Source organism: Episyrphus balteatus, chromosome 1, assembly GCF_945859705.1.
Source record: "Episyrphus balteatus chromosome 1, idEpiBalt1.1, whole genome shotgun sequence".
Taxonomy (NCBI): Eukaryota; Metazoa; Arthropoda; class Insecta; order Diptera; family Syrphidae; genus Episyrphus; species Episyrphus balteatus.
Window position 1 is genome coordinate 168,954,545 of NC_079134.1, and position 22,236 is coordinate 168,976,780.

General features: G+C 31.9%; 1 protein-coding gene across 1 annotated transcript in view; it reads left to right on the forward strand.

Moving 5' to 3' along the window:
* LOC129907496 (protein Shroom) overlaps positions 1-22,236 on the forward strand; it is a 235,415-nt gene that overhangs the window by 105,553 nt on the left and 107,626 nt on the right. Inside the window, exons 3-4 of the mRNA XM_055983765.1 lie at positions 1,114-1,295; positions 6,185-6,609. Coding sequence (XP_055839740.1) covers positions 1,114-1,295; positions 6,185-6,609 — 607 coding nt within the window. The remainder of the gene's footprint in view (positions 1-1,113; positions 1,296-6,184; positions 6,610-22,236) is intronic.

The following is a 22,236-nucleotide window of genomic DNA, read 5'->3' on the forward strand; positions in this document are numbered from 1 at the left end:
TATATTGCACACGGAGATCTATAAAATCCGTCGTCAGTTGTCGGGAGTGTGCGCTGCTCAAGAGTCCGAAAATAAATCATGCAAACACGTGATCTAGCGATCATATCAAACTTTATGACGCCACAGGGCGTAAAGGTCACTCTTACCACTCCTCCGCATGCAAATCTATATCCTAGGTATAATCCTAATAAAACAAAATCCCGCCCCGGACAACATGGCGTCATCTATATTCCTCCGTTGGTGTCGGTGTTTAGTAGTAGCATAAAGTCGTCCAACTGGCGCTACGTGAGAGTGTGATTAGAAAATTAAGCGCTTAACTTTTTTTTCACTTCACTTCTAAATGCGGAAGTCTTGTAACATCTCTGCAGGCTCAAGTGATCTAGAGCAGATGGTTAGCTCATTAAACTCTCAACACACACAAACCATCAAAGATCTTTTGCTAAACGATGAAAAAAAAAAACACAAATTCCATGCATCTGCTATCGAAGATCAGTGATCTTCACTCCGGTCAGAGCGAACCTAATTGAAAGAGTTTGTATATACTCGTCAATTAAATCCATCTGCTTGATGAATCTTCAAGGCAAAATAGGTATAAAATGTCGGAACAATCAAATCCTCATCGATCACCAAAATGATCGTTTGTTTTTTTTTTTTTGGTATCGATCTTCAATTGAAGAGAGTTCATCGAACTTCTTTCACAACGCAACGAGTGACCTTTTCCGTGAGAGAGTGTCCCGATGCATGATGTCCATAAATGGCTTGATCACTGATCGAGTTTCGATCCAAACTTCAATTCGAATCGAAATCTACTACATTGAGATGTTACAACATTTATGCGAGATCACAATTAGCGCTGTGATGGTTGCATTTTACCGAGCGAAGAGAAGGAAGATGATGAAGATGATTTCTTCATTTTGCTAGATGTCGTTTGTATGATTTGATCATCATTGGTTTAGACCTCAAGAGAAAAATGATGATTGGGGTCCTCTTTTATGCTTTAGAAGAATCTATTTTTTTCCTCGACTCTAACATTCCATAATTTTTTTCATAAGTTTTTTTTTCTATAACGTCTTTTTTAACTTTTTTTGTGTTTTGTTTTTTGTTCTTTTTTAGGACGACAACATGAGTGATCAATGCAGCTTGACACAAGCTGGCTTAGAAGAATACAACAGCCGATCGTACTATGATCAAGCCGTCTTCCATCATCAGAAGCAATCATCGTATGCCCAATCGGAAGGCTATCACAGTTATGTGTCCAGCTCGGATTCAAGTTCAGCAACACCATTCTTGGATAGGTAAGTTTTTTTTTTCTTTTATCGCTGTTGGTTGTTTGTTCTTTTTTAATTTCCTTGTCTCTATCACAAAAAAAAAAAAAACTTGTTGAAACTACTACTTTTCTGCGATTTTGAAATATGTCGTTTGTATGGTATCGTTGCGATCCTATTTTGTGTGATCGTACGACAAGTGCATGTGTGTAAGGTATTTTTTCAAGTTGTTGTCGATCTCTAAGCCATACGACGGAAATGAAATCAATTAACAAGACAGCACACAACTTGTCGCATTGCGATCAGGCAATGTCTGCTGATGCCCGGATTTGGATTTTTTTAGACGATCAGGATCAAGGTGTGATCATGGTGATTATAAATTATTGATCAGTGGCTATATAGGTGGGACTGCTGGCAAACAGGGACTGGCTTTAGGTATAAATGTAGATTTTTTTTTGGATTTTGCCTCAAGCAAGTTTGAATTGGGTGCTGGCTGGTTTAATAAGCATAGGTAAAATATTTCGATTAACTCTATTTAATCGATTTGGGATTGGCGATATCGATTGTGAGACATATTTGACCAGTTAAGTTTTTGGATAAGTGGAGTAGGTAACTGAGTTAAATTGGTTCTATTTTTATTATCTTAACGATTGATTGGAATCGAGATTGGTATATTTTGTCAAACTTCATTAGCTTAAATGTTAGACTAGCCTACTTATTTCATCTGATTCAAGTTGTCAATTACTTTTCAGCTCTCAAATTCAAGGCAATTTGACAGTTTACACTATTAAGCAACACAATTTTTTATAATTGATATCTTGGTTATAACTTGTTCCCCTGAAAAGGATATTTATTACATGCAGTTTTATCACACTTTGAAGTCTCATAAGTTTATGCAGCTTTTTTACTTCTTTGAAGTTTCATTTCTTAGCTGTCTTAATTTTCACTTAACTTTATTAAGACTTTTTCGTTTTTATAAAGTCTCATCTCTCTTTGAAGTCTTCTTATAAAATTTGTCGAAAACTAAGGCATTTGATTAGCTCTCACATAGAATTTTACTAAAAACTGAAAAATTTTTTTATTTAACAAAATATTTTGTAGCTTGACTTCAATCTTATTTCAATACCGATAAAACTTACGTTTTGAAGCCTTCAAACTGGCTTAATTATGATGTTAACTTGACAATTTTTAAGACTATTTCTATTACTCTTGATTCTGAAATGTTGCAATTATGACCTTAACTTGTTTTATGATATCAGTAAATATAACATTAAGAGTCTTACAAAAAAAGTTAAAGAAATTTCTTTCGACTTATTTATTAAATTTTGGTTCTTGATGTTTTATTTGATAGTAAACTCAAATTCATACAACACATTAACTCAATTCATTTGAACTCAATCATTTTTATAAAAAGGCAAAAAAAAATCATATATTTTTATCTTCTCACGCTATTAAATCAATTTTTTTCTAAGAAAATCTATAACAAGTTTTATATCATGTGAAAGCTTATTATTTCACCTTTCATATGGCGCACGGTTGTCCAAAATGACTTATCTCGTTGCAAAAATCATAACTTTTGAACGGATTGAGTTAGCGGTACAATTTTTTTTTTTATTTGAAGGACATTTCTAGGGCTGTTATACCAATGAATTTCAATAAAATTATTTCACAGGGTGTTTCGGAATCATCGGCCAAAAACAGATTTTCTTTAAAAAAAAAGTTTAAATTAAAATTGGTATGCCATTTTGTAGAAATCACTAATCCACATTTAAAAACAAAATTTCAAAAAAATACAATGTCCCGTTTTCGAAAATTTTATTTTTCAAAAAAAAATTTTAAAATTTTTTTAAAAATCCAAAATTTATTTTTTTTTAAATTTTATTTTTGGCTTATATTTGAGTTATATAAGTGCTTCTTCACAAAAAGTTTCGTTGAAATCGAATAAGCCGTTTCGGAGAATATCGGATTTGAAAAAAAACGGTTTTATGGCAGGTACCGTAAAAAATCCATTCGGTTCCATGCATTAAGTCGAATAGGGTATGTGTACCAATCAATTGTTGATCCAAAATAAAAATATTTAGCTGCGCATGCTTGCGCACTGCCGAGATTTTGTACTTTGAAAAAAAATGAAGGCAGAAGGAACAGATTTTCTTTAAAAAAAATGTTTAAATTTAAATTGGTATGCCATTTTGTAGAAATCACTAATCCACATCTAAAAACAAAATTTCAAAAAAATACAATGTCCCGTTTTCGAAAATTTTATTTTTCAAAAAAAAATTTCAAAATTTTTTTAAAAATCCAAAAATTATTTTTTTTGAAATTTTATTTTTGGCCTATATTTAAATTATATAAGTGCTTCTTCAAAAAAAGTTTCGCTGAAATCGAATAAGCCGTTTCGGAGAATATCGGATTTAAAAAAAACCGTTCTATGGCAGGTACCGTTAATAATGATTTTCTAAAAAAATTTTTTTCATTAGAAGATAGACCTTGTTTTCAAACTTACATTTGAATTTTTTAAACAAAATCGTTGGAGCCGTTTTTGAGCAATTACAGCTTTACTGAAATTGGTGTATGACAAGTACCGTTATTTTTAGCCCAAAAAAATTAATTCCAAAAACCCCTCTGGAGGGTCTCCAAAAAATGCTACATACCAAATTTGAAGTCAATCGGTCCATCCGTTTAGGCTGTAGATCCTTATACAGACAGACAGACAGACGGACTTCCGGGACCAACTTTTTTGGCATTCTCTATAATCGTAATATCATGGAAAAGTGTAATCTGAACTTTTTTTAGATGTGAATTAGTGATTTCTACAAAATGGCATACCAATTTTAATTTAAATATTTTTTTTTTTAAGAAAATCGGTTTTCGGCCGATGATTCCTAAACACCCTGTAAAACAATTTTCTTGAAATTCATTGGTGTAACAGCCCTGGAAATTTCCTTCAAATTAAAAAAAAAATTGTACCGCTACCTCAATCCGTTCAAAAGTTATGATTTTTGCAACGAGATAAGTCATTTTGGACAACAGTGTGGCGTTTCAATCATATTTCTACGGTGTCTAGAAAAAAAGTAAGAATTTTTTAAAGCCAACCATGTCGAAATTTCAAACTGTGAATACGGTACTTCCCACACTGGTGGCTGGTTATGATCAACAGATCTCCACGTCCACAGGTATTTTGAGGTACATATTTCTAAAGTTTTTGAAGCTATACTTTTTGTGCGGCGTTGGGTATGAAAATTTACTTTTGGAAAAGAAATGTCAAACTGATTAGAATGTAGCGCTCATAATTGTAAAACAGTTTTGTTATGGTATAAACCCACTAATTGAATTTTTGTGAATGAGAAATATAACATCAATTTAACATTGTGTAGCTTGTACTTAATGTACCGTTATGGGTGATATATCAAATGAAAGGTAATATTATCAGCTTGCTCAATAAAGTATCTGCTCTAAATCAAAAGAAAGAACGTTTTAAAAAATAAATCTTTACTTTACCGTCATCTCAAAACTGTGAATACGAAATTGCTTGAAAAAAAAATGCATCAATATAGTCCTGCCTATTATCAATATTGTATAAATTTGTTGAAGAAAAAACAATTAAAAGTGGTCAAAAAAACTTGATACACAAACCTTGTTTTTTCTCGTTCTTCGGTCAAAAATCATTTTAGCTACCTATATGCTCTATAAGCTTCAGATTTTTTTAAAAATTGCTAAAAAAAAAACCCACCCAAAAATACCCAAAAAAAAAAAAAATCCGTTATAGACCCTAATTTTTTTTCGATTTTGAATTTTTTAGAATTTTTTAGAAAATAGCGATTTTTGTGCAATTTTGTTTTAGTCTAAGATCCCGCCATAGGACGACCTACCCTCATCGTTATACCAGTTGAGAGTTATATTTTCTGAAAGCTAGTGTCGAAGGAAATAAATTGCGCATGGGTTGCCTAGCGATATCCTGTCAAGGCATAGGGTTGCCAGGCCTTAAAGTTAATTTTTGCAAATTTTTGAATACGCGACCCTGCTTATATGGCAAGCCTAAGAGTTATAAAAAAAATATAATGTCATAGGAAATTTAATTTTAATTAAATTTTAATTTTCAGGATTTTTTAAAATTTGAAGTTTTAGTTGTGTTTTAGTTGTGTTTTAGGTGAATTTCTATTTCCTAAACAAAACGTGAAAGAAATAAAATTGAAATTGGAATCGATAGATATTATGAATATATGTAAGCCACACATATAAATAAAAAATGTAGAAAATCTACAACTCGAGATATAGTCTTTTTAGAGTCATGACACTAAAAAATCTGCTACTCGAGATATAGACGTTTAAAAGTCAAAACCGCGAAATTCGATGTTTGAGAAAAAATTCACCAAAAATCAGCACGAAAGGTATTTGAAACAATACTTATGTTATTAGAGAGAAAAAACGAAATAACTTGACAGGTATCTGCCAAATTTTTCATTTGACCAACTTTTTGGCGCCTGTGTATTTTAGAAGATTTTTACAAGTCCATTCACCGAAAGAGTAAGCTGAATTGTAAAATCTGTAATTCTTCTAAAATACACATCGAAAATACATTTTGAGTTGAAATTTTTGCCACACTGCTAAAAATTTCAGGTGGAACGGGAGAAAATGGCGTCACTTTTTCGTGGATGCTGCCATGGTTCATCGATTTATAAGGCGTTATCACGTCAAAAAGGCACTGGCTTGAACGTTTTACATTACTACAGTTTTGGCTCATTATTTTTTAAAATTATACAAATCGGTTTTTAAAGCTTGTAACAAAAATTTTAAAGACTCTAGTACTTCCAATAACTACGTCAGATTTTCAAACTGTTCGATTTACTCTTTTTATGTCCACCTTCACAAGTGTTTCCTTATTTATTTTCTTATTTCTATTTTCTTTTTTATATTTGCAGATTGCGTCAAGAAAGTGAACTGCTATCCCGTCAATCACATCACTGGTCACAAAATGACCTTTCGACAGGAGCAACTACAACTACAGCTCCAGTTACGGCGGCCATAACAACAAATGGCAATTTGAATGCCGGAACTATTGGCAGCGGCGGTGTCGGCGGCGTTGAACAACAACAGAACAGCCATCCCCTGTTACATCGCCACCATCACCATCATCATCATCACCATCATCACAATTCTGCAAACAATGCCAGCAATGGCAGCAATAGTGGCGGCGGCGGCAATAGTAACAGCAACAACGGTGGCACCACCAACAACAATAGCTCCGAAAGTCACTCGTCTACGGAAACGCTAAAGTGGCTTGGTTCAATGAGCGACGTTTCAGAGGCAAGTCATGCAACTGGCTATTCAGCGATTTCGGGATCAGGTAAGTTCACAAAAAAAATCTATATACACAAGAGGGCTTAGGTAAAAAAAAAAACCTTAAAACCAACAACCCCCAAAAAATTTGTCTTGTCCCAATGCAAAAAAACTAACAAAATTTTTGATCTCGAATGTTTCTTATTTTGTTTGAGGCTAAGGCCTGAGAGACTGAGGACAGTCTAAGACCATGGGAAGAAGTGGTGCGATTGTGGGCAAAAGGAGGAGGCGCGCACCACTAAACTGTGCTCTGATGTCGTGGGTCCATTTGAATTTTATTATTCGATTGTTTCGTAGCACGATTTGGAAATGTTTGTTTTCGTTTTTGGTTTTTATTTATTCTTCATTTAAGTAGGTACTGTTACTCTGGTATAACTGTTTTACTACAATGGGTGGTTTAGACAAAAATTATGCGCTCTGTGCATTGGGGTTTAAATGCTCTTACCATAGGAATTGACGGTATTGAAACTTTTTGGTCAAAATGTTGCAATACGGAAGATTTATGTTTTAATTGTATCGCGAAAAATTTTATGTTTATTTTTTTTCAAACTATTTTATATCTTATTGTATTTTTTTGTTACTGTTGTTGTAGTTTGTAATGTTAAATTTTCTGCTGCTATCAGGAGTTGTCGATCGATCTTGTTTATTGAAGGGCTGTAGCCGAATATCTATACACAAAAAGTTAAGTAATACTTTTTTGAGTGGAAAATACAATTTGTTTGGAATCTCTTCGCGATCGCAAACAATTTGTATAAGGTTTTTCTTCTTTATTTTTGCAATGATTTTGATCAGAAAAAATTGGTTTTAACAAATTGCATAGTGAGTACGAGTAGGTTAATACTGAGAAAATCAATCCATCATTATAATCTTGATGAAAAATCATGAATTGAAGTTTTGCAATATGCGATTAGTTTAGAGAAGCTCTGGAATCGGGGTAATCAATATTTAAGTTTACAAATTGCTTAAATGTTACAATTATTTGAATTTAAGTCGGTCAAATATTTTGTCATTAATCATAATCCTTCAATTGTAATAATAGGAAATTATGTTAGTAATATTACTATTATAGATATAATATACTATTATAGAAAACTAATTAATTGCTGTCTACTTTTTTTTAATGGCGGCCATTGAAAAATATGTCGCCTCCTACTTATGCATTCTGGTGAATTTTATGTCCACAGGGTGTGCTTTCTACACCAAAGAGAGTTTACAAAATGTACCGTTTTGGTTGATTTCAGAATCGAATAATTTTATACACCATTAATGGTATATTATAAAAACAACTGAATATCGGTGTATTTTTTGCACGGAATCTTAAAAAAATGTTGAAATTTTTTACAGAAAAGACAGTGGTATAATTTTTATACCACTAATTTTGAGAAATACACCATATTTTTTTCAATTTCCTCAATTTTACACCAAAATTAATGAATTTACACCAATTTATACACCAGTGTGCTACTTGAGAATGGTACTCTAAAGATAATATTGTTTGTCTATGGGCACGTTCAAAGACCTATCGGATAGGCTATCTGGGATACCCGTATCTGGAATATCTTTTTGAACAAAGAGGTATCCAGATAGCTTGCCCAAGCAGCTACTAAAAAAATATGTAAATATTGAGAAGAGGAAACTTTTTCTTTTGAGCAAATTACATTTTTTTTTATTGTTGAAAAGTACTTGCACAATCGCTTTGACTTTATTTCTTGCAATTTTTTTTATTTTGAATCTGAATAATAGCCCGAAAAGTAATCAAAATAAAAAAAAGCCAAATGTATATCAGCTGATCACTCGGATACCTGAGGTATACCAGAAATTCTGGGATACCTTCAGATTATTTTTTGACAGAAAATGGTTCGTTTCCTTGCTAATTTTTAACATTGTTTACAACAACAAAAAGCTATCCGATAGCTTTATGTTAGCTCTTTGAACGTGCCCTATTTAATTGTTTTATGTTTATAATGATTTGCAACAAAAATAAGTCTCTTCCGACTTTTTTGAAGTTATACTTCTTATGGGAGGGTGGGTATGAAAATTTACTTTTTGACAAGAATGTCAAAGGGATTATGACGCGATCACCCTGGGTAGCAGGGCTGTCGTTTCACCTTTAGAGTAGGCAGTACTTTAGTATTTAAAAATGCATTACGCCGCAGTACGGCAAACATAAAACACACAACAAGTTGCAAGTTACATGTTTTATGTGGCAAGTTGCATGTGGCAAGTTGTATGTGGCAAGTTGCGTGTGGCAAGTTGCATGTGGTAATTTCCATGTGGCAAGTTGCCAGGGTTGCAAAAAGCTCACATTTCAGCTCAGCTCACAGCTCAGCTCAAATTTGAGCTAGGTACCATAGCTTAGCTCATTTGAGCTGAGCTGAGCTGAAAGTGAGCGCCCCAACTTCCAACGCCTATATCTCGGAATTTTGAAGAAAATGAAAAAAATTTTTTGATGCCAAAAGGTAGCGGGGACTCTAACCTACATTTGGGTACAACTTTCATCCCTGTAGGTCCACGCGTTCTCAAACCGGGAGAACTTAAAAGTAAAAAAAAAATAGGCACGATTCTGAAAAAATAGGCATGATGTGGCGGTTTAACATGGAAGGCAATTTTTTAAAAATCTGACAATGTGCATAGCAAAGGCCCATGACACAAGCTATAATTTGGCATCACTCCCAAAAATTGCTCTCAAGCGGTTTAGCTTCCAGGAGCGTTCAAAGATTCGGGGATTTTTCGAAAAAAAAAATTTACCTCAACTTTCAAACGCGATTTTCTCGGAATTTTGAAAAAAATCGAAAAACCGGAGTATACCACTATCGGGTAGCTGAGAATATAAGCTTTCATATGGCACCACTCCCCTGCCTCTAGATCAAAGCGTTCAGCTCCCAGAAGTTTTTTCGCGCCCCCAACTTCCAACGCCTATATCGCGGAATTTTTAAGAAAATGAAAATAAAATTTTTGATGCCAAAAGGTAGCGGGGACTCTAACCTACATTTGGGTACAACTCCCATTCCTGTAGGTCCACGCGTTCTCAAACCGGGAGAACTTAAAAGTAAAAAAAAATAGGCACGATTCTGAAAAAATAGGCATGATGTGGCGGTTTAACATGGAAGGCGATTTTTTAAAAATCTGACAATGTGCAAAGGGTAGGCCCATGACATAAGCTATCATTTGGCATCACTCCCAAAAATTTGTCTCAAGCGGTTTAGCTTCCAGGAGCGTTCAAAGATTCGGGGATTTTTCGAAAAAAAAATTTACCCCAACTTTCAAACGCGATTTTCTCGGAATTTTGAAAAAAGTCGAAAAACCGGATTGTACCGAAATTTTTTTTATGATAAAAAAAGAAATATTTTTCTAAAAAAATAGAAATATATTTACTATTAAAAAAACAAAGAGAAAATATCACGAAAAATTATCTGTTTCATTTATAAAAATATCCATGTGTTAAAATAATTCCATTAATAACTAGAACCAAACATCTTAAGCTATGGTGTTTTATAAAAGTTTAAAATATCTTCATATTTTATTATAATTTCTAAATAAAAATCAATGTATCCTCTCACCCATCACAGCTATAAGATTACTTTACCTTAGCTCACCCAACAGCTCAGATCAGCTCACCCACAGCTCAGCTCACCCAACAGCTCAGCTCAACCATCAGCTCAGCTCACTTTCAGCTTAGCTCAAATGAGCTGAGCTATGGTACATAGCTCAAAAGTGAGCTAGCTCAAAATTTGAGCTGAGCTGCGAGCTGAGCTCAGCTCACTTTTGAGCTTTGTAGCAACCCTGCAAGTTGCATATTGCTACTACTAGTGCTGAAGCACACACAATCCTCATAAAATTACCATATAGCATATTTTATGCGCAATTTGTTTACTTTCGTTAAGCATATACCGTACGTTCTGAACCGCACAACATGAGTAAATTTCACAGATTAAATTGAAAACTACATGGATGCAAGGAGGATGAAAGAATTAATTTATTGTTCACTTGATAAAAATGTAAAAAACGAAGTGTGGATTAATTAATTTAATAATAGAAATTAAAAATATCAAATGAAATTCATTTATATATACTGAATGAGAAGTATAACTTCAGTCGCGTGTACATGTGTACACACACTCTTTTTTTTTAATAAATTTGCAATATTAATCAAATTAGGGTGATTTATGGCCTTTGGACATTTTTATTAAAAAAAATTAACATGCTAAATTATTGCCAAGTTTTGAGTTTAGTATAACTCACTTATGACCCGTATAAGAGTGTTTGGTTTACAAAACAATTTTCTCAAGATTTGGTGGTCAAAGTATATATAATCTATAAAATTATAGGCTATACCGCAAGAGGTCTGGATTCGAATCCCAATCGTCCAGAGTAATACCTGTTGCGAGGAATTAGTGAAGCCTGAAAGAGTATCATTTTCGTTTAAAAGTGAATCTCTGCTTTGCCATTCCTACTCGAAAATAAATTGAATTGGTTATTTTGAAAAGAAGATAAGTCCATTTTATAATTTCATCCAGGCGAAACAAAAACTGGATGGATCTCGTTTTCTAAAAACCAATCACCAGATTTGTTTTGACTTACTAATGAGTGGGGTATTTGAACTTGCAAGCAGCCTAATAGCTATTTGATATATACAGGGTGTCACATAAGTAATGGATCAAACGAAATAAATGCTGATAGGCCAACTTTAGGGCTCTCAGAATTTAATGCAATTAAACAGAAGTTTTGAATGCAAAAAACAGAAGTTTTCAGAGCAAAATAACAAACAAAAATTGAGGCTTTTGTTCAAAAGGAAATAAACAAACAACAGTCGAGAAAATGTGTTTATTTTTGTTTGTTATTTTTCTCTGAAAAACCCTGTTTTGTTGCTTTTAAATTGTAATATCTTCAGTTCTAACTTCAGCTTTGGAAACTTTTATACATTTTTGAAAACTGCAATAACATGGCAAATTTTAAAAATAATGAACTAGTGCCACACCATACAAATTTTTTTCAGGGTGTTGCTCTGAAATAAAAGAAAGAAATTGAGTTTTTATAAAACATGGAACTGTTAATTAATTTGCAGCAAAATGGCGTATGAAATAAAAAATATTTTGATTAACTAATTATTTCTTATAATTAGGCAATGTTTTAGTGAAAGAATTGTAAAAAACAAAAATCAATTATGAGCGGAGGAAGCAAAATACTGTTGCAAAATCGGGATTTTTCGAAATTTCACAAAAACTGCATTAAATCGAAAACCGTAAGGATTTGGGATGAACAAGTTACCTAATTCTGAGAGCCCTAAGGTTGGCCTATCAGCATATTTCGTTTGATCCATTACTTTTGGGACACCCTGTATATCAAGGAGCACGGTAGTGCCCAGCCAAGTTCTCTAGCAACTTTGGCACTACACCCTTATTTACAGGAAACAACTCAGGCCATTTTCGACCCCCCCCCCCTCCTCTAACTTCCACATCAAAGATGCTAGAAGATTTCAAAATTTCAGCCTCCTACGATGAGTAATTTCTGAGATATAGGGCTTTAAAAATCGCAAAAACCGTAACTGACTCACTGACTCACTGATCCACTGACTCACTGACAGATCATGAAAATTATGGAGAACTTCCCGATATCGTAGAAACTTGAAATTTTACACGGTGATAGGACTTGTGGGGTATACAAAGGAAAAAATCGAAAACTTGAGATTTTCAATTCAGGGGGCGTGGCATCCGCCCATTTCCGCTGAATTTTCATAAAATATTATAGAGCACTTCTGATTATCGTAGAACCTTGAAATTTGGTAGAATGTCGATAGATAAATGTCGATAGATAAATGTCTCTAGACAAATGTCTCAAGACAAATGTCTCTAGATAAATGTCGACAGATAAATGTCGATAGATAAATGTGGATAGATAAATGTGGATCGATAAATGTGGATAGATAAATGTGGATAAATAAATGTCGATAGATAAATGTCGATAGATAAATGTGGATAGATAAATGTCGATAGATAAATGTGGATCGATAAATGTGGATCGATAAATGTGGATAGATAAATGTGGATAAATAAATGTCGATAGATAAATGTCGATAGATAAATGTGGATAGATAAATGTCGATAGATAAATGTGGATCGATAAATGTGGATAGATAAATGTGGATAGATAAATAAATGTCGATAGATAAATGTCGATAGATAAATGTCTCTAATCGCTACATTTGTTGAGCTGGTCAAAACCAAACACCTCGCAAAATTTCAGCCTCCTACGATGAGTAGTTTATAAGATATAGAGGATAGATAAATGTGGATAGATAAATGTGGATCGATAAATTTCGATAGATAAATGTGGATCGATAAATGTGGATAGATAAATGTGGATAGATAAATGTGGATAGATAAATGTGGATAGATGTATGTGGATAGATAAATGTGGATAGATAAATGTCGATAGATAAATGTGGATCGATAAATGTCGATAGATAAATGTGGATCGATAAATGTCGATAGATAAATGTGGATAGATAAATGTGGATAGATAAATGTGGATCGATAAATGTCGATAGATAAATGTGGATCGATAAATGTCGATAGATAAATGTGGATAGATAAATGTGGATCGGTAAATGTGGATATATAAATGTGGATCGATAAATGTCGATAGATAAATGTGGATCGATAAATGTGGATAGATAAATGTGGATAGATAAATGTGGATAGATAAATGTGGATAGATAAATGTGGATAGATGTATGTGGATAGATAAATGTGGATAGATAAATGTCGATAGATAAATGTCGATAGATAAATGTGGATAGACAAATGTGGATAGATAAATGTGGATCGATAAATGTCGATAGATAAATGTGGATCGATAAATGTGGATCGATAAATGTCGATAGATAAATGTGGATAGATAAATGTCGATAGATAAATGTGGATAGATGTATGTGGATAGATAAATGTGGATAGATAAATGTGGATCGATAAATGTCGATAGATAAATGTCGATAGATAAATGTGGATAGACAAATGTGGATAGATAAATGTGGATCGATAAATGTGGATAGATAAATGTCGATAGATAAATGTCGATAGATAAATGTGGATAGACAAATGTGGATAGATAAATGTGGATCGATAAATGTCGATAGATATATGTGGATCGATAAATGTCGATAGATAAATGTGGATCGATAAATGTGGATAGATAAATGTGGATCGATAAATGTCGATAGATAAATGTGGATAGATAAATGTGGATCGATAAATGTCGATAGATAAATGTGGATAGATAAATGTGGATAGATAAATGTGGATCGATAAATGTCGATAGATAAATGTGGATCGATAATAAATGTGGATAGATAAATGTGGATCGATAAATGTCGATCGATAAATGTGGATCGATAAATGTCGATAGATAAATGTGGATCGATAAATGTGGATAGATAAATGTGGATAGATAGATAAATGTCGATAGATAAATGTCTCTAGACAAATGTCTCAAGACAAATGTCTCTAGATAAATGTCGACAGATAAATGTCGATAGATAAATGTGGATAGATAAATGTGGATCGATAAATGTGGATCGATAAATGTCGATAGATAAATGTGGATAGATAAATGTGGATAGATCAATGGATAGATAAATGGATAGATAAATGTCGATAGATAAATGTCGATAGATAAATGTCGATAGATAAATGTGGATAGACAAATGTGGATAGATAAATGTGGATCGATAAATATCGATAGATAAATGTGGATCGATAAATGTCGATAGATAAATGTGGATAGATAAATGTGGATCGGTAAATGTGGATATATAAATGTGGATCGATAAATGTCGATAGATAAATGTGGATCGATAAATGTGGATAGATAAATGTGGATCGATAAATGTCGATAGATAAATGTGGATCGATAAATGTCGATAGATAAATGTGGATCGATAAATGTCGATAGATAAATGTGGATAGATAAATGTGGATCGATAAATGTCGATAGATAAATGTGGATCGATAAATGTGGATCGATAAATGTGGATAGATAAATGTGGATAGATAAATGTGGATAGATAAATGTGGATAGATGTATGTGGATAGATAAATGTGGATAGATAAATGTCGATAGATAAATGTCGATAGATAAATGTGGATAGACAAATGTGGATAGATAAATGTGGATCGATAAATGTCGATAGATAAATGTGGATCGATAAATGTGGATCGATAAATGTCGATAGATAAATGTGGATAGATAAATGTCGATAGATAAATGTGGATAGATGTATGTGGATAGATAAATGTGGATAGATAAATGTGGATCGATAAATGTCGATAGATAAATGTCGATAGATAAATGTGGATAGACAAATGTGGATAGATAAATGTGGATCGATAAATGTGGATAGATAAATGTCGATAGATAAATGTCGATAGATAAATGTGGATAGACAAATGTGGATAGATAAATGTGGATCGATAAATGTCGATAGATATATGTGGATCGATAAATGTCGATAGATAAATGTGGATCGATAAATGTGGATAGATAAATGTGGATCGATAAATGTCGATAGATAAATGTGGATAGATAAATGTGGATCGATAAATGTCGATAGATAAATGTGGATCGATAAATGTGGATCGATAAATGTCGATAGATAAATGTGGATAGATAAATGTGGATAGATAAATGTGGATAGATAGATAAATGTCGATAGATAAATGTCTCTAGACAAATGTCTCAAGACAAATGTCTCTAGATAAATGTCGACAGATAAATGTCGATAGATAAATGTGGATAGATAAATGTGGATCGATAAATGTGGATCGATAAATGTCGATAGATAAATGTGGATAGATAAATGTGGATAGATTAATGGATAGATAAATGGATAGATAAATGTCGATAGATAAATGTCGATAGATAAATGTGGATAGACAAATGTGGATAGATAAATGTGGATCGATAAATATCGATAGATAAATGTGGATCGATAAATGTCGATAGATAAATGTGGATAGATAAATGTGGATCGGTAAATGTGGATATATAAATGTGGATCGATAAATGTCGATAGATAAATGTGGATCGATAAATGTGGATAGATAAATGTGGATCGATAAATGTCGATAGATAAATGTGGATCGATAAATGTCGATAGATAAATGTGGATCGATAAATGTCGATAGATAAATGTGGATAGATAAATGTGGATCGATAAATGTCGATAGATAAATGTGGATCGATAAATGTGGATCGATAAATGTCGATAGATAAATGTGGATCGATAAATGTCGATAGATAAATGTGGATCGATAAATGTCGATAGATAAATGTCGATAGATAAATGTGGATAGACAAATGTGGATTAGAGTGGACCAAAAAAATCATTTTTTCATTATTTTGATTTGCTCTACCGAAAACTTGTTTTCTCGACACAAAATAATGCTACCCTAATTTTTTCAGAATTTTTCGATGATGTTTAGGGGTTGCGCGCACCCCTTTTATAAAAAAAATAAGCTCTTTTAGTTTTTAATTTTTTTAAAGCTTAAATAATTTTTTAATCGAAAAGCTGTTTGAGGGAAAAGTATTGAGTATCAATAGATCTACTTACATCAATTTTTCTTTTTTCAAAAAAAAATATTTTTGACTGATTCCCAGGCGTTAGAAGTCGAAATTACTGGTAAATGCTGGGAAAAAAGCCTAAAAACTATGTTTTACTGTTGTTTATAACGGTTAAAATTATTTTTATCGTATTCCTCATCAAATTTACTTTAAAAACCGTGCTTTTATATTGCTAAATTCTTCTTAGATTGATAAAAGAAAAATAATTTTTAAAAAAGATCGTACCAAAACAAGTGAAGGAAAAATGGGGGAGGGTACTATATCTTGCGCGACGAGATTTGATAACAGTATTTTGTAGAGGAGTTAAATACGATCCTTTTTCATTATGGGAGGGGTGGTCTATCTGGCTCCGTTTAGGCGGGAATGGCAATTTCCTAAAAAATGACTTAAAATGATAAAAAATATATTAAAATACAATGGCAACACTTACAGTTATGAATGATAGCTTTTTCAAAAGCTGGAACTGTACACTTTATTCTAATTTTGAAGTAAAGTTATTTCAATCAATTGTTTTTGAAATAATCGATTAAAAAGTAAAAAATTGGGAAAAAAAAGTTTAAAAAACACATTAAATACTGTTTTTTGTCAATTGTGGATTACAATACAAAAAATGGCTGATAAAATAAAGTGTCACAATTGATTCCTTATCAAATACTAAAGTCCATAAGTTTTAATACTTGCTAGTTTTTGATAAAGTTGAAAAATAAAAAAAACTTCTTTTTTATCAGACCTACTCGAGATCGTCCTTCTGGTTCCACGAAATTTTATTTTGATAACTATCCATATTTTTTAATGATGTTGTTGTTGATGCAGCGCCTTATAATATTGAATATCGGATATGTTTTTTGATGGTGGCAAAAATATTAAAAACAGCCATAAAAATTATAATCTGATAAAAAGAATTTGTTTTATTTTTCAATTTTCTCAAAAACTAGCAAGTATTAAAACTTATGGACTTCAGTATTTGATAAGGAATCAATTGTGACACTTTATTTTATCAGCCATTTTTTGTATTGTAATCCACAATTGACAAAAAACAGTATTTAATGTGTTTTTTAAACTTTTTTTTCCCAATTTTTTACTTTTTAATCGATTATTTCAAAAACAATTGATTGAAATAACTTTACTTCAAAATTAGAATAAAGTGTACAGTTCCAGCTTTTGAAAAAGCTATCATTCATAACTGTAAGTGTTGCCATTGTATTTTAATATATTTTTTATCATTTTAAGTCATTTTTTAGGAAATTGCCATTCCCGCCTAAACGGAGCCAGATAGACCACCCCTCCCATAATGAAAAAGGATCGTATTTAACTCCTCTACAAAATACTGTTATCAAATCTCGTCGCGCAAGATATAGTACCCTCCCCCATTTTTCCTTCACTTGTTTTGGTACGATCTTTTTTAAAAATTATTTTTCTTTTATCAATCTAAGAAGAATTTAGCAATATAAAAGCACGGTTTTTAAAGTAAATTTGATGAGGAATACGATAAAAATAATTTTAACCGTTATAAACAACAGTAAAACATAGTTTTTAGGCTTTTTTCCCAGCATTTACCAGTAATTTCGACTTCTAACGCCTGGGAATCAGTCAAAAATATTTTTTTTTGAAAAAAGAAAAATTGATGTAAGTAGATCTATTGATACTCAATACTTTTCCCTCAAACAGCTTTTCGATTAAAAAATTATTTAAGCTTTAAAAAAATTAAAAACTAAAAGAGCTTATTTTTTTTATAAAAGGGGTGCGCGCAACCCCTAAACATCATCGAAAAACTCTGAAAAAATTAGGGTAGCATTATTTTGTGTCGAGAAAACAAGTTTTCGGTAGAGCAAATCAAAATAATGAAATATAATTTTTTTGGTCCACCCTAATGTGGATAGATAAATGTGGATCGATAAATGTGGATAGATAAATGTCGATAGATAAATGTCGATAGATAAATGTGGATAGACAAATGTGGATAGATAAATGTGGATCGATAAATGTCGATAGATAAATGTGGATCGATAAATGTGGATCGATAAATAAATGTGGATCGATAAATGTGGATAGATAAATGTGGATTGATAAATGTCGATAGATAAATGTGGATAGATAAATGTGGATCGATAAATGTCGATAGATAAATGTGGATAGATAAATGTGGATAGATAAATGTCGATAGATAAATGTGGATCGATAAATGTCGATAGATAAATGTGGATAGATAAATGTGGATCGATAAATGTGGATATATAAATGTGGATCGATAAATGTCGATAGATAAATGTGGATAGATAAATGTGGATCGATAAATGTCGATAGATAAATGTGGATCGATAAATGTCGATAGATAAATGTGGATAGATAAATGTGGATCGATAAATGTCGATAGATAAATGTGGATCGATAAATGTGGATAGATAAATGTGGATAGATAAATGTGGATCGATAAATGTCGATAGATAAATGTGGATCGATAAATGTCGATAGACAAATGTGGATAGATAAATGTGGATCGATAAATGTCGATAGATAAATGTGGATCGATAAATGTCGATAGATAAATGTGGATAGATAAATGTGGATAGATAAATGTGGATAGATAAATGTGGATCGATAAATGTCGATAGATAAATGTGGATCGATAAATGTCGATAGATAAATGTGGATAGATAAATGTGGATCGATAAATGTCGATAGATAAATGTGGATCGATAAATGTCGATAGATAAATGTGGATAGATAAATGTGGATCGATAAATGTCGATAGATAAATGTGGATCGATAAATGTGGATAGATAAATGTGGATAGATAAATGTGGATCGATAAATGTCGATAGATAAATGTGGATCGATAAATGTCGATAGATAAATGTGGATAGATAAATGTGGATCGGTAAATGTGGATATATAAATGTGGATCGATAAATGTCGATAGATAAATGTGGATCGATTAATGTGGATAGATAAATGTGGATCGATAAATGTCGATAGATAAATGTGGATCGATAAATGTCGATAGATAAATGTGGATAGATAAATGTGGATCGATAAATGTCGATAGATAAATGTGGATCGATAAATGTGGATCGATAAATGTCGATAGATAAATGTGGATAGATAAATGTGGATAGATAAATGTGGATAGATGTATGTGGATAGATAAATGTGGATAGATAAATGTGGATAGATAAATGTGGATAGATAAATGTCGATAGATAAATGTCGATAGATAAATGTGCATAGATAAATGTGCATAGATAAATGTCAATAGATAAATGTCGATAGATAAATGTCGGTAGATAAATGTTCAAATTCGTATCAATAAAATTTTGATTGTTCTCTTGACAATATTTCTTTTAATTACCGATTTTTAAAGTTATTTAAAAAATTGCCAAGTAAACAATCAAGATTTTATTGATTATGAATTTGAACCCAAACTTTAGAACTTGGTACACTTTTACATCTCAATACTTTTTGTGCCAGCATAATTTTAACATAGGAGAACTTGGCTCTTTTTTAACAGTAATGTTTTTGTTGTGATATTCTTTACAAAAAGGTTCTATTAATTTTTTATTTCACATGAACAGTTTTATCATTTATATTATGGAGATAAGTCCATTTTGTAAATTTTTTGATGCGAAATTAAAAATTGAAAGAACTTTTTTGTAAAGAATATGTATTTACCAAATTGCTTTAACGTCTTGTATTAATTAATTTACACACGAACACAAAAATGCTTTAAAGTTGTTAGTCGCTACGCCTTGCTCTTTCATGGGATGTCGTGCTACAAACTGATTTAATTTTTGTATTCTAATATGTAAAGGAGATGGCACATTTTTCTATGGAGCTTGGGCCCAGTGTGTTCACTAACGAAATTGGTATCAAATGAAAGGTGACGGTAAGCACATTAGGTGGGTAAAATATTTTCAAATTCGTTAGTGGGGTTTTGGAGATATTTGAGTTTGAAGTTTCGGATTTCACAATCAAGATTTCAGCTAATTTTTCGAACAATTAATCGTAGAATGCGTAATAATGGGTGTACAGAAATAATATTGGTATCAAATGAAAGGTATTTCTCTTGTCTATAAATCTGTATCAAAAGTTTTTTTCTTTGTTAAAAAAAATAATACATATTAGGTATTTACTTCTCAAAAGGTGATTTTTTTAAGCGAGGCATTTGGCACATCGAAATATCAAAATATTCAGTGGTGACATGCACTTTTTTTTGTAATTTTTCGATAGCTTAATGTGTTACCTTTAATTCTATATATAAAATAGTTCTATAAAACATACAAAAACCTTATAATAAGCAAAATACACAAAAACGCGCTGAAATAGGCCTATTAAATAATAAGAATAGAAACTATAGTTCAGTCAATGGGGAAAAATCTGGAAAAAGCTATGACGTCAGCTAAGTTTGAATGCAGTATTGAAGAGGGGTTTATCCCAAGTACAAATCTCAGATTGCGTATTGTTTGGTCTTGTGGGGCGACCGCCATTTTGAAAAACGCATTTGTCTCAATATCTCGAGAACGACTGGTCGGACAGAAAACTAGAAAGAACTTTTTAGATTAGAAATTAGTTAATCTTTCTTTTTCTAGTACATCATTTTTCTCTAGGAGTTATAATTTCAGAGTTACACTACCGAAAATTGTGTGTTTTTTGATATTTTAAATATTTTAAACAACCCTTAGAGTTAAGTGCGGAATTACTGAGAATGAGATACTTTGCGGTTCTGTTACTCTGAAAGTATAACTCCTAGAGAAAAATGATGTACTAGAAAAAGAAAGATTAACTAATTTCCAATCTAAAAAGTCCTTTCTACGCATTTTACGATTAATTGTTCGAAAAAATAGCTGAAATCTTGATTTTGAAATCCGAAGCTTCAAACTCAAATATCTCCAAAACCCCACTAACGAATTTGAAAATATTTTACCCACGTAATGTGCTTACCGTCACCTTTCATTTGATACCCATTTCGTTAGTGAACACACTGGGCCCAAAAATGTGCCATCTCCTTTTCAACCTAGGAGAGGCCTTGAAATAAAAAAATAAAACAGTATTTTACTATTCCTTAGGGCTAATAGTGAAGGTGAAAGGTTGAATTAAAACACATTCATTTCACAATTTGGCTAACAGTAGCAATATAGTTTTTTTTTTATAAGAGAAGAAAATATTACACATACACCACAGTGACTATTTCAATAAATGGATAGTGCCTTTTTAAAAGAAGATAAAAATCACTTTTCACTATTTTCTATACGTATGTAGTCTTATTCTCCATATATTCCAACGCTTAATTTTATCAGCAGAAGTTAAACGAAAACAGCAAATTGATGCCTCAAAACGGGCTCTGAAAACAAATCAAAACTGAAAATCGTATAAGGAATCGAAATTTTGCATTTTGTATTTTCGATTTTCTGAGGAATAACAAAACGTGCTTTTATCCTCTATATCTCCTGATATTATAAAAAAAAAATACTAAACAAGTTTCTCGTAACATTTTATAGAAGGTTTTTGCTTTAATGATATTTATTTTTCTTATTTTACTTTTTTTGAGAAAAACTAAAAATACAGTTTTATTGCAATTACTTTGAATATTACGTCTGCAAAGTGTAATGAAAATTGTAAAAATTGTTTTTGAGTAAAAAGCTATAACTTGAAAAATTTGCATGGGAGGTACACTTTCTAAGCGAGATATAAAAAAAAAAACAAAAAAAAAAAACAACTTTCATAATTCTATAAAAATCATCTGCACCAAATTTGAAGAAAAACCATCCACGCACACACGGCCAGACAGAATTGCGAGATCCACATTTCGGACTTCTCCATCATCTTAATGTTGGTTTTCATTAAAACCTCAATTTTTTTTTCGGCACGAAACCAATACTTGCCCTATAGAGCAAGTAAAAAAATATTAAGGCTCAGGTTCTACAAAACTACTTATATTTTGTCAACAAGGCAAGCGAAATAATAATCAAATATAAAATTGATGTATTTAAATAGGTAGAAACTAACCAGCAAATCATAT